The following is a 15,053-nucleotide window of genomic DNA, read 5'->3' as shown; positions in this document are numbered from 1 at the left end:
GAAAGCACCCTTCACCTTTGTTGCGAGTTTCACTGCCACTGTAGGTTCTCCTACATGCTTGGAAAGGGAGGGGTGAAGCGAGGGGTAATCATTTGGTTGCAAGCTGCAACCTCACTGCTAGATGCCACTAAATCCTATGTGTTAGTCCTTTAACATACAGCCACAAGAACAACAGCACTCCCTACAATGTTTTGAAAGACTATTGTAGAATTATTGATGACGATTATGAATATGAATATGTCACAAAGAAGCTCAGAGAATGAACCTTTACACTTCAGCACACACAGAACATAATGATGCAGAACAGGGACAAAAAAAAAAAAGAACTTTTGAAGAGGCACATGGGATACAAAATGTTAGCTAACAAAGAATTTAAGACTGATTCCAGCTGACACATTTGTTGCCAGGTGTTTTCCGTTTCTCAGCTGTTTTTTTTTTGATGTAGCTCAGGACACAGTCTTCAGTTTCGTTTAAGTAGTGTCTCCGTCCCAAGGCCAGTCCATGACAGCCATGGAGATGCTGAGCAGAGCTGCTCTGTCCTACTGCCATGTGGGGAAGAATGAAGGTGCTGCCTGCCGCTCACTGCTGACACTCTGCAAATGGCTGTTGGCTGACTGGAAGGACATGACACCTCAGCTTAAACAGGCATGCTCGGCTACAGCTCTACCTTACAATTTGATTTGAATTTCAATGTTTTCAAATGTAAGCCTAATATTTACATGATGTTACTGATGTGTTTTTGCTACATTATGCTTACAAGTAATTTGTATCTTTTTCTTTTTTTGTAAAACTAAAAAAAAAAGTACAAAATGTGATTGTCTTATTTTCTTTAAACTCATTTACACCAAGTGTGCACTGTGATGGTATTAAGGAAAAAATTAAGAAACATATTGTTGATATTTTGGTCTAGGTGGTAAAGAAGTCAGGAGCAGGAAACTTATCTGGTGCTGTCGGCAGCTTAACACCTCTAAGCCGGAATATCTCTGCTTTGCTGGACCTTCCCCTCGAGGAGCAAGGCATTCCCCACATTACTGCTGAGACTTCGGGTAATATTTACAGTACAAGCTCACCTATTTTAATCAGACAAATTAATGGTTAAGTATCCACACTCAACACATGTTAAAGTATTCATACCTCTAGACACATCCAAGTATGTCAATATGCTTTTCTAAACATCTAAGCTAACAGTGTCTTGTGCTATTGTTAAAACATTTATGGCTATTTTTCTCCTTAATAAAAGGGTATTGTAGATTTATCAGTAAGCTTGGTGGTCTCCCTGTGCAGTGAGTGTGGGCGTTGGGGAGCCAGACTTTGTGCTGGGCCAAATCTACCAGCTCTCCACCAGCCTGGCTCCAGAGATGGCAAAGTCTTGGGCAGCCCTGGCCAGCTGGGCTTATCGCTGGGGCAGGAAGGTGGTGGATAATGCTAGGTTAGTAGACCCATTGGAATAGATGTATATGTACCAGTTGTGTGTTGTCAGAGGAATGTATATTTAACTCAATCATAATGTATTGTCAGGCCCATTAACCCTTCAAACAGTGTTCAGTAGTAATATTTCTACTGATTTATTTTTTTCTCTCCAGCCAAGGGGAAGGACTGCCTCTTCTTCCTGGAGAGAAGAAGGAGATAGAGGAGCTGCTGCCACCAACCACCAGTGAAGACGATAAGGACACCATTTTCAGCATTCTCGGACAGGCCATGTGTCGCCCTACTGGTATACAGGTAGACCCTACCTTTTGTAGCTGACACTGTTTCACCCCCCATTCACTTTTATACTGTGACATTAATAATACTAAAAATGGAATTAAAAAAGGCAGAGGATGAAACTGTGGTGATGTGCTGTCATTACACAAATCACACCTTTACCATGAATGATTGCTTATTACTATATGTTGATGTCAGTTTTGCTGCATGTTTCACAATGATGTGCAGTCAGGGGAGGCAGGTGAGGGCGTGACTCACCTGTCATCATGGAAATATAAAATTAAAAAATAAATGGTTTTATTTATTCAGTGATTTGTAGCCTACTTTAAAGTTCTTTTCCATTTAACTTCAACATTTTTAGATATTTTTTTGAAAATCGTTGATTATTCACATTTACCGTTCAAATACTAAGAAGAGACAAGCGGTGAGGCAGCAGCCCGATGAGCCTCGCAATGGATTGCGCAATGACTAACTGTGCTGGCATGCTATGCGGTGAGACCATGTTGCTGTCTCTCTGCATGTCGCTATTAAAATGTCCGAACACTTTTACCATATGAACTCAATTTCTATAGTTTAGCCGGTGTAGATAATGCACAGTGTTTATTTTTTTAATCAACGACTGTATGTATGTAACGTATTCTTGTGCTGAGCGATCATAAAACTGCTGCAAAGAGGCACGAGGTGAGGCACGCAGTTCTCCTGCCTCATGGCAGGGGGTGCTGGTGATCGCAGGGATTCTTCTTACGACTCCCCAGCTGTAGAATAGTAGAATTAGTGATGGCAAGCTACGGTAAACAGTTAGCAAGTGTAGCCATCAAGTTATTTTTAGCCCTTGGCTAACTGAGGAAAGATAAGGAATACTTCTACAAACAAGTTATCGATGCTTTTCTTCAAAAAGAGAGTAATAAGTTCTTTTTTTTTTTGCTACAGTTTGCATATGTAAAGAATTCTGATATGAAATTTTAAACAAAACGCGTTGACTGTTGCCAATCACATGGTGAATAAGCTACTCTTTAGGGCACATACATTTGTAAATCTGACTGTGATGACGTCAGTGCCTCACCAGCCATAAACCTCACCGCACGCCACTGATGTTTTAGTGAAATTCACATCCAGACAATGTCCTCCTCAAAATCTTTTATTCAACGTGCAACTCTGGACTTCAGTAATGATTAACTACCAGATCTTAGAAAACTTGCAAAAGAACTGCAGTAGGTCCACAGCTTAGGGGCCAAGACATTTTGGCTCCTGCCAAAGGACTTCAAGGAAGGATCAGGTTCAAAGGAACTGAGCAGATCACAGATGTAGGGACAAGCAGGACAAGTCAAGGCTTTAAAGATAAGTGGTAAAATCTTGAAATTTACTTTGACAGGCAGCAAGGATTCCTGTGATGTGCTCACTTCTCTTAGTACGTGTTAAAAGCCAGGCAGCAGGATTGTATCTGCTGCAATCTTTGGAAAAGTTACAAAAGTAACAAAAATAGTGACAAAAGATATAGACAGGAATAAGAGCAGAGGATTTAACTAAATATACAGTTATATAATATGTATTATAATGTATAAGATAGATACATATATATGTACATACATACATACTGTATTCATCCCCAAGGGAAATTCACAAATTCCAGCATATTCCACAAATGTAGAAATGCAAGTACTGGCACTGTGCAGCGGATGCAGTAGATTGTCGATGATTGACATGAGCCTGCTTAGTCTGCCACAAATGTGAGGCTGTCCAGCTCTGTGCCCACAACAGAGCCCACCTTCCTCACCAGTTTGTCCAGACATGTAGCGTCCCTCTTTTTGATGCTGCGTCCCCAGCACACTGCTGCATAGAAGAGGGCACTTACCTCCACAGTCTGGTAGAACATCTGCAGCATCTTTTTGCAGATGTTGAAGGACCCCAGCCCTCTGAGGAAGTACAGCCTGCTCTGTCCTCTCCTGCACAGAGCATCTCTGTTGGCAGTCCAGTCCATTTTATCATGTATGGTGTAGGTCCGTACAAACTCCACACAGTCCCCTTTGATGGTCACAGGCTCCGGATGAGGCCTGGACCTCCTGAAGTCCGCCACCATCTCCCTGGTTTTGGTGGTGTTGAGGTGCAGGTGGTTGGAGTCGCACAATGTGACAAAGTCCTGGATCAGTGTCCAGTACTCCTCCTCATGTCCACTCCTGATACAGCCCACGATAGCAGTGTCATCTGCAAACTTTTGCACGTGGCAGGACTCTGAGTTGTATTGGAAGTCCGATGTGTACAGGGTGAACAGGACTGGAGAGAGCACGGCCCTCCTGTGCTGCAGATCATGGCGTCAGACCTGCAGTCCCCCAGTCTCATATACTGAGGTCTGCCTGTCAGATAGTCTGTAATCCAGACCACCAGGTGTGAGCTTACTCATCTCTGTCAGTTTATCTCCGAGGAGCAGAGGCTGAATCATGTTAATGGTACTGGAGAAGTCCAAAAATGTAATCCTCACCACACTGCTGCCCCTGTCCAGGTGAGAGAGGGATCGGTGTAGCAAGTAGACAATGGCGTCCTCCACTCCCACCTTCTCCTGGTAAGCAAACTGCAGAGGATTGAGGGCGTGGTGCAACATTGCTCCATGGTCCTCATCATGTGTGATGTCAGGGCGACTGGCCTGAAGTCATTCAGCTCCTCAGGTTGTGGTCTCTTTGGGACTGGGATGATGCAGGATGTTTTCCACTGCTGAGGGACCCTCCCCTGCTCCCGGCTCAGGTTGAAGATGTGCTGTAGGGGTCTCCCAGTGTGCAGGCCATCAGCAGTCGAGGGGTTACTCCATCTGGACCTGCTGCCTTGCTGGGATGAAGCCTCCTCAGCTCTCTGCACACCTGGGCTGCTGTGATCTTGTGTTGGGGGATGGTCTCCTCTGTACTGGTGTCAAGAGGGAGATCAGAGGGTGGGGAGGGGGTGCAGTGAATGAGTTGAGGTGGTCAAACCTGTTGAAGAAGTTGTTCAGCTGGTTCCGTCTCCCCACATCTCCTTCGATGGTGGCACCTGCTTCGAGCTGCAGCCGGTGATGATCTTCATCCCGTTCCACACCTCCTTCATGCTGTTATTCTGCAATTTCTGTTTCAGCTTCCTTCCGTACTGGTCCTTCGCCTCCCTGAGCTGGACTCTGAGTTCCCTCTGCACGCACTTAAGCTCCTGCTGATCACCGTCCTTGAAAGCCCTCTTCTTCTGGTTTAGAAGGCCCTTGATGTCACTCTTGATCCAGGGCTTGTTGTTAGCATAGCCGCGTACAGTCCTTAAGGGAACAACAACAACGTCCATACAGAAGTTGATGTGGTCAGTCATGCAGTTCACAGCCCCCTCAATGTCCTCCCCATGTGACCCCTGCAGTACATCAAGTCTGTAATTGCAAGGCAATCTCTCAGAGCCTGCGCTGCCTCAGGAGACTGCTTCCTGAATGAGCGTGTGGTTGTGGGTAGGCTTCTCACTCTTGGTTTGTAGTGAGGCTGAAGCAGAATCAGGTTGTGGTCTGCTTTCCCCAGTGCAGGCAGCGGGGTGGCGCTGTATAGTCCTGGTGTGGAGTCCTATTTCCCCTGGTGTTACAGTCCACATACTGGAAGAAAGCAGGTAGCATTGTGTCCAGAGTCACGTGATTAAAGTCCCCAGAGATCAACACAATGGCCTCAGGATGCTGAGAACAACAGTGGAGTGGATGACATCACACGCTACCTCCGCGTCGGCCCATGGAGGGATGTAAACAATGGCAGCAATGGCATGTCCAAACTCTCTGGGCAAATAATAAGGATGCAAACTTACAGCCTAATACATGTTATATAATATTATAATAATATAATAAAAATACAATGTAACTAAGTATATAAAATAGTATTTACAGAAAAAAAAATGTGCAGTTTCAGGGTTAGGGTTAGCAGTCTATTGGAGAAGGAGCTCCGCTGTCTGTCCACGAGGTGGTGAAGAGGATGTTCAGGGTTATCCATTATGGATAACAGTCAGTCCAGTGTCCCCCTCTCCACCACCTCCCCAAAAGTGTCAAGTTTGGAGCCAATAACGGACCTCCATTGCTGCTCCCCCAGCCCACTGCAGCAAAAAAGAGTGCACTGGCAACAACAGACTGGTAAAAGATCTCATCTTGCTGCAACGTCCAACATCTTCCTCCTCAGGAAATAGAGTCTGCTCATCCCCATCTTGTAAAAAGCGTTGATGTTAGTTTTCCAGGTCAGTCTGTTGTCAAGGTGCACTCCGAGGACTTGGTAGCTATAGTCTGTCGTCCATAACATACAAGTAGAATGTCTCTTGAATTGGGTTTCCCTCTTGAGGATGTGCAATGTTTGTCTGCTCACTTTTCTTGTTTTGGTTTGGATGGTGCCCTATATGCAACATGAGTGCCCTTTGATGATCACCTGCCTGTTTAAGTGATGTACTACTTGTGGTTCTTTATAGAGAACAGACAACACATGAATAGAGCACAGCCTCTTATGTGCATTTATGTGCTGGTAAATACAAAAAAGCCTGTGCTTGAACATCTCAACCCTTTAGTCCCCCTGCAGATCAGCATAGTAATCACTGACTGAGTAGACAACCAGTGAGCAAACATGGGCCTTTTTAGTATAAGAATTAAAAAGGTTACCGTTCTGAAGCAGTGTCTCAAATGTTGGAGTATCATATACGCACCTCAGTGGATATGGTCCTTGACTTCCTAAAAGTCTAAAGCACAAATATGCACCTCTGTTGTATTATCTTTCTCAGGGTTTTATTAATGGCTCATGGTCAAGCACTACAGATTGTTTTGATCCTACTATTCTGTTACATGTCAGGATGAGGACATGGCTCTACAGCAGGAAGCTGATGAGGACGACATGGTAGACGTTATCTGGCGGCAACTCACTGCTTCATGCCCTTGGCTGGGAGATGCGGACCAGGCTGTTACAGATGGTCTGATCCGGGTTTGGAGACGGGTGGTGGACCGCATCTTTGGCCTCTACCGGGTCTCCTGCCAGGCCTATTTTACCTTCCTCAAGCTTAATGCTGGACAGGTGAGACCTTGTGACTGTGAAGTAGTGTGCTTACTTTTGAAGACCATGACTGGGAGTGAGGGCAACTTTCTGTTTAGTCCGAGTGGCAGCCTTGAAAAATAAAGCCAATGCAGAAGTGGTAAACTTGCACTTCCTTGAATGATAATGTGGGGCTGGCTCCAAAAGCAATTCAGTCTCCACAGACCCATATATGAAAATGACCAGCTTTGCAGCAGAAATAAACATTTACAGCTTGGTACAAAAATGTTTTTGGCTGTATAGCTTGTTTCCCCCATTCATCACAGCTATACAGGAGATTCATTTTTATATAATGCTCTCGTTTAAATTAAGGCCTAAGTCTATATATAGTTATGGGTACGGCAGCTTTGATTGATGGCTTTCCGCTAGGCTTCATTCAACCCTCCTGAGCCCCAGCAATGCTTGACCCATTTTTGTATTAGGTGGAGTTTGGCTGAGTCAGGCACTGCCAAGATAGCAGTCCATTTTTCATATCCAGTATGTGTTTCAGTCCTTGAGGCTGTGTCTGTTGTGTGTTTTAGGTCCATTATGATGAAGATGACCCTAAACTCCTGCTGTCCTGTCACAACAGCAAACAGAGCAATGACGATGTGATTGTCATGGCAACACTGCGTCTCCTCCGTCTGCTGGTGAAGCATGCTAGTGAACTGAGAGAAGGACTTGAATTGGGCTTAGCCTCCACCCCTACAGCACCCTGGAGGGGTATGTCATACTGCAAAATAATCATTCACATACAGTATGAATTCTTCAAATGTCAGTTGTGCCTGAAAGTTTGCGTCTTTCTGTATGTGTCCTGTGTGTATAGGAATAAGTTCACATTTAAATTTTTAACCTGAACTTGCTCATTCACTCTTGCACCAAGTATTGTGATTATGATATATTTAGATGACCAGAAAAAGAAACAAGTTGGAGGCAGAACCCTTTTCGAGGCAGGAAAAGTTTAATTTTGATTGGCTTCTGGTCAGACAGACAAATGCCAGCATACTCAGAATATTCCAACATGGAAACATATAGCAGACTACTTCATGTTAGTGTTACAATAAGTAACTTGTCAATGTAGTGCACCCCTATTACCTTTTCCAAAAAACAAATTTTACCAGCTTTTTAATTTGATAACTTTACACCTGTCATGAGGAACATTAAACTGCTAGCAAACTTCATCAGAAGTGCTTGTCAAATGGCCAGCTTTGGAAACCCTGTTCCCCTACACATTTCTGATGTTTGAACTGTGGAGGCTGCGTCACCAAAGTTTTCCCAACACTCAAACCCACTTCATATAGTGTGGCCAGGTGTGTTGAAGTGAGAAAGTAAGCAGGGTTTAAGATTCTCTCACTCTTTTTGCATTTCTGGCACAATTATGTCTGTTAATAGTGGAGTGCAATGCCATAAATGTGTGCTGCTATCCCTGTGTATAAATGATTATTGGAAGCTGCCCATTTCTATGATTACCAGCTTTTCACCCTACCTTCAGTTGTAAAGGTAGAGTGCAACCGTTTTAAACACCTTTGCCTTCTGTTGTAGTCATACAAACTCATTCTTTTCTAGGACCATCCAACCCTTGCTGCTGCCTTTTATATTCTCATGTGTTGTCCTCCTCAGGTATCATCCCCCAGCTTTTTTCTCGTTTAAACCATCCAGAGGCATACATCCGCCAGAGCATATGCAGCTTGCTGTGTCGAGTGGCCCAGGACTCCCCACATCTCATCCTCTACCCTGCTATTGTGGGATCACTCTCTCTCGGAGGAGAGGCTCAGAATACAGGTATACTTTAATGCTGTTAACCTGGCTGTGTGTTGCTTCTTAAGGGGTTCTGAAAGTATTCAATATATCCCATTCATTTGATTTGAAGTGATTTGTTCGTATTGTTTTCACTGCGATTGGACACTTAAAAACTGTTGTGTTAAGTTTGGATACCAGTGGAACAGTTTTGACCACTGGCCTAAACTGAATGATGTGTGTAAGTGGGAATCTCAATTTAGTGGCTGTAACAATTCATATCAGTAAAAATGTAAATACTGTAAATCTATTAATTGCTGATGATGATGTGTTGACAGGGAGTAAATTGCCGTCAGCTCTGCCCACCTTCTTGGGCAGCATGCAGGGAGAGAGCCTGGTGGAGGAGGAGCAACAAGACAGCAGTGGGCAAGAAGGAGCTCCAGAAGAGCTGGCAACCTTCCGCTCCAGTCAAGACCAGGCCATGATGCAGGACTGTTACAGCAAGATTGTGGAGAAACTGTCCATTGCAAACCCTACCATGGTTCTACAGGTTTGTACCAGCCTCATGCTGGAAGTGTTCTTGGTCTTAAAGAAGCACAGTGTTAGAGGCTTTAGCTGTAAAAAAAAAATGATGTGTAATATCAGACACAGCAAAATGACAGCATTACCCTGTGCTCATGTTACTTATTATATCAGCTGTAGCTAAAAAGAACACCCAAATGAGGGGGTAGAGGGGGTGTCAGTGGGAGGATGGTGGGGGTTGGTTAGGGTAAAACTCGTCGTTGTCGATCAAGCCTATCACTGTGGTGTCGTCTGTGAGTTGGAGCCATGCACAGGCACGCAGTCTTGGGTGAAGAGGGAGTAGAGGAGAAGGCTCAGCACACAGCCCTGAGTGTTCAGGGTCAAGGTGGCGGTGTGGTTGTCTAACCAAACAGACTGGGGTCTGCTGATCAGAATGTCCAGGGTCCAGTTGCAGTGGGAGGTGCTAATGCCAAGGTCACTGAGCTTGTTGACCAGTTTGGAGGGGATGACTGTGTTGAATGCTGAGCTGAAGTCGATGAGTGTAGAGTAGGGATGTATATCTCCACCACTGAGGCCGATTCGATATGCATCTCGATACACAGCCACCGATAGGATACATTAACGATACACTGAAGCCTCTGTCGATGCAATTTGCTCCTGTTCACGATGCGATGCGATTCAAAAATGATCTGATAACGATATGACTTGCTTACAAAGAGATTCAGTTCGATATGATGTGATCCAGTTTGATACAGTTGGTTGTGGTACGAGAGTGTGCCCATATCAGATTTCTTTTAGCACAACTCTGCTTTACTCTCTGCATCAATTTGAGAGATGCATGTAATATTTGGTTTGTTTTTACTGAGCAAACCAATAAATCCGGATTTAAAAAAAGACATAATTCAGTATGTATAGACAGAGCATTACATTTTATTTATAATAAGCAATCCTTACTCCGAATTATGTTCTCTGTCACTACAATTTTACAAAACTTATTAACTTCATCGCCAGGTTTGTTGTGCTACTGATGTAATTGATAGCTGCTCGGCATTGCTTGCAAACTGCATGCGTTTTGTCCAGTTTACCTTCTCGCTTGGAAAACCAGAAATATTACCACACATTTGATTTGTGTGTCTTTTTCGGTGCACTGAATATCTCCTCGCTGCTAACGTTGTTCTCGTTTCCCTCTATGTTGTGAACAACGCTTGCGTCAGTGAAGGAGGAGCAATGGTGCATTCATGTTGCCTCGGACAACACTACAGGGCAGGGAATAGTACTAGAATATGAAATAATTCGATTTAACCATGGAATTTACCAATGCAGACAGGCTAGAAGAGATGCACCGTAAATTCACCCATAAATTATATCTGATGTACCGGTGCAGTTGCATCGCAAACGTTTGTATTAGATCACCAATATGAATCGGTGAATCTCTTCATCCCTAGTGTAGAGAGAGTGTAGTGCCGTGGAGATGGCATCCTCCGTTGACCTGTTTTGTCGGTAGGCAAACTGGTGGGGGTCCAGTGTGGGGGAAAGACAGCATTTGAGGTGGGCCAGACCAGCTTCTCGTAGCACTTGGTGATGATGAGGGTGAGTGCGATGGGGCAGAAGTCATTAAGGCCCTCTGCAGCTGACTGCTTTGGTACCAGTGACAGGTTGAAGATGTCAGTGAAGACAACAGCTGGCTGTTCTGCACAGGCCTTGGGCACGCGGCAGGGTATGCCATCAGGGCAAACAGCCTTATGGACATTCACCCTGCTGAGTGCAGCTCGCACACCGTAAGTGGAGAGTGTGAGGGGCTGATCATGCTGGGTAGGGAGCAGTTTTGATGGTTGTTTTTTTGTTGTCCCTGTCAAAGCATGCATAGACATTGTTGAGCTCGTCAGAGAGGGAGGCATTGCTGGTGCTTTTTTAGCTGATAGTGGCAGTGGTACTATTGTTAAGCCATGTTTCAGCGAAAATCATGATGTTGCAATCCATAAACATTCTCTGTGATGTGATCTGAAATCGTAGATCGTCCATTTTGTTCACCAAAGACCGAACATTGGCGACGAAGATACTGGGTAGCAGGAGACTGTGCGGGGTTAGCCGTAGCTTAGTCTGTAGACCTCCACACTTCCCTCTCCTTTGTTTACAGTCTCGACACCACTGAAGGTTGCTTCCGATCGGCAAGTTGGGTCGTTCAGTCTGGCTGTCCTGGCGATCTCTCGGGGGAGCTAAAGTTTGTCGAATACACTGTAAATACAACAAAAATGCATATGGAAGACGTTTTGCCTCTCACCCGAGCAGGCTTCATCAGTTCATGCGCACTAGACTAGATAGGACAGCTCTAGTCTAATGAAATGGTGTTAGGTTCTTGGCTCAAGGAGCCTACGTGGCTCAAGGAGCCTCCCAATGACAAGAATGGGACACTAATGAGGCAGACGACTGTCGTTGACACCTATGGGTTGCACCCTACCCCGCCTTAATGGGGGATCGTTTGCCTCACAATAGAGTGATACCATCCTTGGTTTTGGGGGTTGGCCTCACTCAGAGGATAAATACTTCAATTCAATTCAATTTATTTGTATAGCGCCAAATCACAACAGAAGTTGTCTCAGGACACTTTCCATATAGAGCTGGTACAGACCAAGCTCTTTTATCTACAGAGAACCAACAATTCCCCCATGAGCAAGCACTTGGCGACAGTGGCGAGGAAAAACTTCCTTTTAACAGGCAGAAACCTCGGGCAGAACCAGACTCTGGGTGGGCGACCAACTGCCTCGACTGGTTGGGTGAGAGAGGGAGATCAAGAGAGGGAGAGTGAGACAGACAGAGACAGACAGACAGAAATGCAGTTAGAGAGAGAGAGAGACAGACATGCAATCACAGTAACAGTGACAGTGGATGTAATAATAGCAGTAGCAGTTGCAGTGGATGTCAGGCAGGGCCAAGGCAGGAGACGCAGCTGAAGTCCACAATCCAGATTCTGCCACTGTGTAACCTGCAAGACGACCAAGCACAGAGACTCCGGGGAAGGAGCTAAGTTAGTAACACGCCGTGGTAGGACATGAAAGCGTGCAGATGGAGAGGGACAGAAGGACAGAGGAGCTCGGTGTATCTTTGGAGGTCCCCCGACAGTCTAATCCTATAGCAGCATAACTAGGGGCTGGTCCAGGACAAGCCTGAGCCAGCCCTTATTATAAGCTTTATCAAAAAGGAGAGTTTTAAGCCTACTCTTAAATGGAGAGACAGTGTCTGCCTCCCGGACAAAGACTGGAAGATGGTTCCTCGGAGAGGAGCTTGATAGCTAAATGCTTTGACTCCTGTTCTGCTTTTTGAGACTTTAGGAACCATAAGTAGACCTGCATTCTGGGAACGCGGCGTTTGAGTGGGGCAATAAGGTACTATGAGCTCTTTAAGATAAGAAGGTGCCTGGCCATTTATGGCTTTGAAAGTAAGGAGGAGAATTTTAAACTCTATTCTAAACTTTACAGGGAGCCAGTGCAGAGTGGCTAGTATTGGAGAAATATGATCTCTCTTCCTGGTTTTTGTCAGAACACGTGCTGCAGCGTTCTGGAGCAACTGGAGAATATTCAGCAACAAATTTGGGCAGCCCGATAGTAAAGAATTACAAAAATCCAGCCTGGAAGTTACGAATGCATGGACTAGTTTTTCTGCATCATTTTGAGACAAAATATGCCTGATTTTTACAATATTACGTAGGTGAAAAAAGGCAGTCCTTGAAATTTGTTTTACATGGGAGTGAAAGGACATGTCTTGGTCAAAGATGATTCTTTACAGTGGTGCCGGAGGCCAGCGCAATGCCATCCATAGCTGCTATGTCATCAGAAAGTGACTTTCTAAGATGTTTAGCGCCTGCTATTATAACTTCAGTTTTGTCTGAGTTTAGCATCAGAAAATTGCAGGTCATCCAGGTCTTTATGTCATGAAGACATGCTTGTAGTCTAGTTAACTGACTGGTTTCTTCCGGCTTCATTGATACTTGAACCTTACACCATTTCATTAGACTAGAGCTGTCCTATCTAGTCTGGTGCGCATGAACTGATGAAGCCTGCTCGGATGAGAGGCGAAATGTCTTCCAAGACAAACTGACAAAGTCCAGTTGCGAATGTTTAAATGCCCAGAAGCTTACAATAACCTTGATGAATGAGAATATTCACAGGCAAAAATGCATATGGTACTTACTCTAGCTTTAAGTCCTGCTGTTATATTTAGAATGCAAAACTATGTCACAAATAGAAATTCTCCTTTGACAGAGCTCAACAATGCACATTTAAGACCTCTTTCAGAATACACACACACACACACACACACACACACACACACACACACACACAGAATAGGACTAAAAACTGTCAACTCTGGCCACATGTAGGGCCTTTAAATCAGATTCATGCTGTAGTCTTGAAAAGCTGCTTACCAGTCCTGTGTGTTGACCAGGTCCAACAGCTAGTGGGTGAGCTGCGCAGAGTGACCTTATTGTGGGATGAACTGTGGCTGGGTGTGTTACAACAGCAACACATGCATGTCCTGCGTAGGATCCAGCAGCTGGAAGACGAGGTCAAGAGAGTGCAGAACAACAACACACTGCGCAGGTGACTCACTAACTTTGCTTGATGCATTTACATACTTTGTATGCATGTGTACCTTACAGGGAACAGCATTTCCTGGTTTAAACCACTGCCATTTCTTCTTTTTTTGTCCCCTGCAAATTTGCAAAATATGCAAAAACACAAATCTGTCTGGATTTGATTCCCCAACTCAGACAAGATTGTCTGGAGCTTACTTAGGCATTGATAGAACAAGCAGAGCTCCCTGTTTTTTTCCTCTAGTAAAATAAACACAGCTCTTTGCAGGAGAAAATTGTTTTCAGAATGCTCTGCAGTTTTTTTTCCCTTTTATCTGTGGGGGGCCGTATTCAAATCTCTACTGGGCATTGTTGTAAATATACATTCTTTATCTTCGTAATGGTCCCATCTAATTGTGTGATCATAATATGATGTAATATTTTTTTGTTGTAATCATATGAAATTGTTTAATATTAAGTATTTATTAATATCCACAGTCTCACACCACCATTTTCTGCTGTTCAGAGTTCAGTAACAGTTTTATCAGTTCCCAATATCAATCACATGGAGTGTATTGTTCTTGTTAGCCAAATGGCTAATGTTTCTGACTGCATGCCAGACAGTTCAGTACCTGTAGTGGCACAATGGTAGCTTGTGCTTTGCTACTCTATGTTCCGTTTTTATGCCTCTGCGCCAGTGACAACTGTGCCTGGAAGCATTATGTACATGTGTACATAGGTCCCAGTATCATGAATGCGATATCTTAGAGACGGTGTATTCAAATTCTCCTCAAATTTTCACTTCCACTCAAAGATCAACTTGATTAGTAGTCAAAGGTCAATGCCACTGTGACCTCATATTTGTCAACATGAATTTGAGAGGTCATTGTAACCTCACAAAACATATTTTTGGAATGTCTAAAAGGATAAAATGACAAAGTGATAGCATTTTATATCCAAACGGTAATAGGTCAACCCCAAAACACTTTTCTGGCCATTATTCAACACTGTAACAGTGACAGAAGGGCAGATTGTGACCATTTCACATTTGGTCAGATACTGAATTAGTGACACTAGTCTTGGGTGCCCACCTTGAAACTGTGACAGTTGTTTAGATCTTCTGTGGTGCTGGCTTAAAGATGTGTGTGAAGCATTCACATTTTACAATTCATAGCTTCTTTGCAGAAAAATCTATATTTGAAGCATTGCAATTCACCCCAAACTCAGTGTTTTTGCTGATACTGAGCTTCAGTTGTTTGTCCTTGCACCATGTGATGAAGCTCTCTATCAGTCAATCTGGACAAACAACAAATGACTGAAAGTTGTGGAATGCTCAAAAACCACAGGAAAACAGGCTAACTGGTAACAGGTCATATATAGTATCTTGATTGGGTATCAGAGGCATTCTAGAAAGACTCAGTTGTTCATAAGCAAGGATGGGGTCAAGATCTGCCAAATAATCCAACAGTTTCCACTGGGCATGGCTGTGTTGCATTCCA

General features: G+C 44.1%; 1 protein-coding gene across 2 annotated transcripts in view; it reads left to right on the top strand.

Moving 5' to 3' along the window:
- Positions 1 to 15,053, top strand: part of smg1 (SMG1 nonsense mediated mRNA decay associated PI3K related kinase) — a 144,463-nt gene that overhangs the window by 77,044 nt on the left and 52,366 nt on the right. For both annotated transcript variants that reach the window (XM_070980185.1, XM_070980186.1), the window contains exons 30-38: positions 494 to 645; positions 911 to 1,046; positions 1,285 to 1,429; positions 1,584 to 1,722; positions 6,510 to 6,728; positions 7,268 to 7,448; positions 8,346 to 8,507; positions 8,801 to 9,012; positions 13,428 to 13,582. In XM_070980185.1, coding sequence (XP_070836286.1) covers positions 494 to 645; positions 911 to 1,046; positions 1,285 to 1,429; positions 1,584 to 1,722; positions 6,510 to 6,728; positions 7,268 to 7,448; positions 8,346 to 8,507; positions 8,801 to 9,012; positions 13,428 to 13,582 — 1,501 coding nt within the window. The remainder of the gene's footprint in view (positions 1 to 493; positions 646 to 910; positions 1,047 to 1,284; positions 1,430 to 1,583; positions 1,723 to 6,509; positions 6,729 to 7,267; positions 7,449 to 8,345; positions 8,508 to 8,800; positions 9,013 to 13,427; positions 13,583 to 15,053) is intronic.

This window comes from Chaetodon trifascialis, chromosome 15 (assembly GCF_039877785.1).
Source record: "Chaetodon trifascialis isolate fChaTrf1 chromosome 15, fChaTrf1.hap1, whole genome shotgun sequence".
NCBI lineage: Eukaryota > Metazoa > Chordata > Actinopteri > Chaetodontiformes > Chaetodontidae > Chaetodon > Chaetodon trifascialis.
This window is presented reverse-complemented; position numbering and strand designations above follow the sequence as displayed.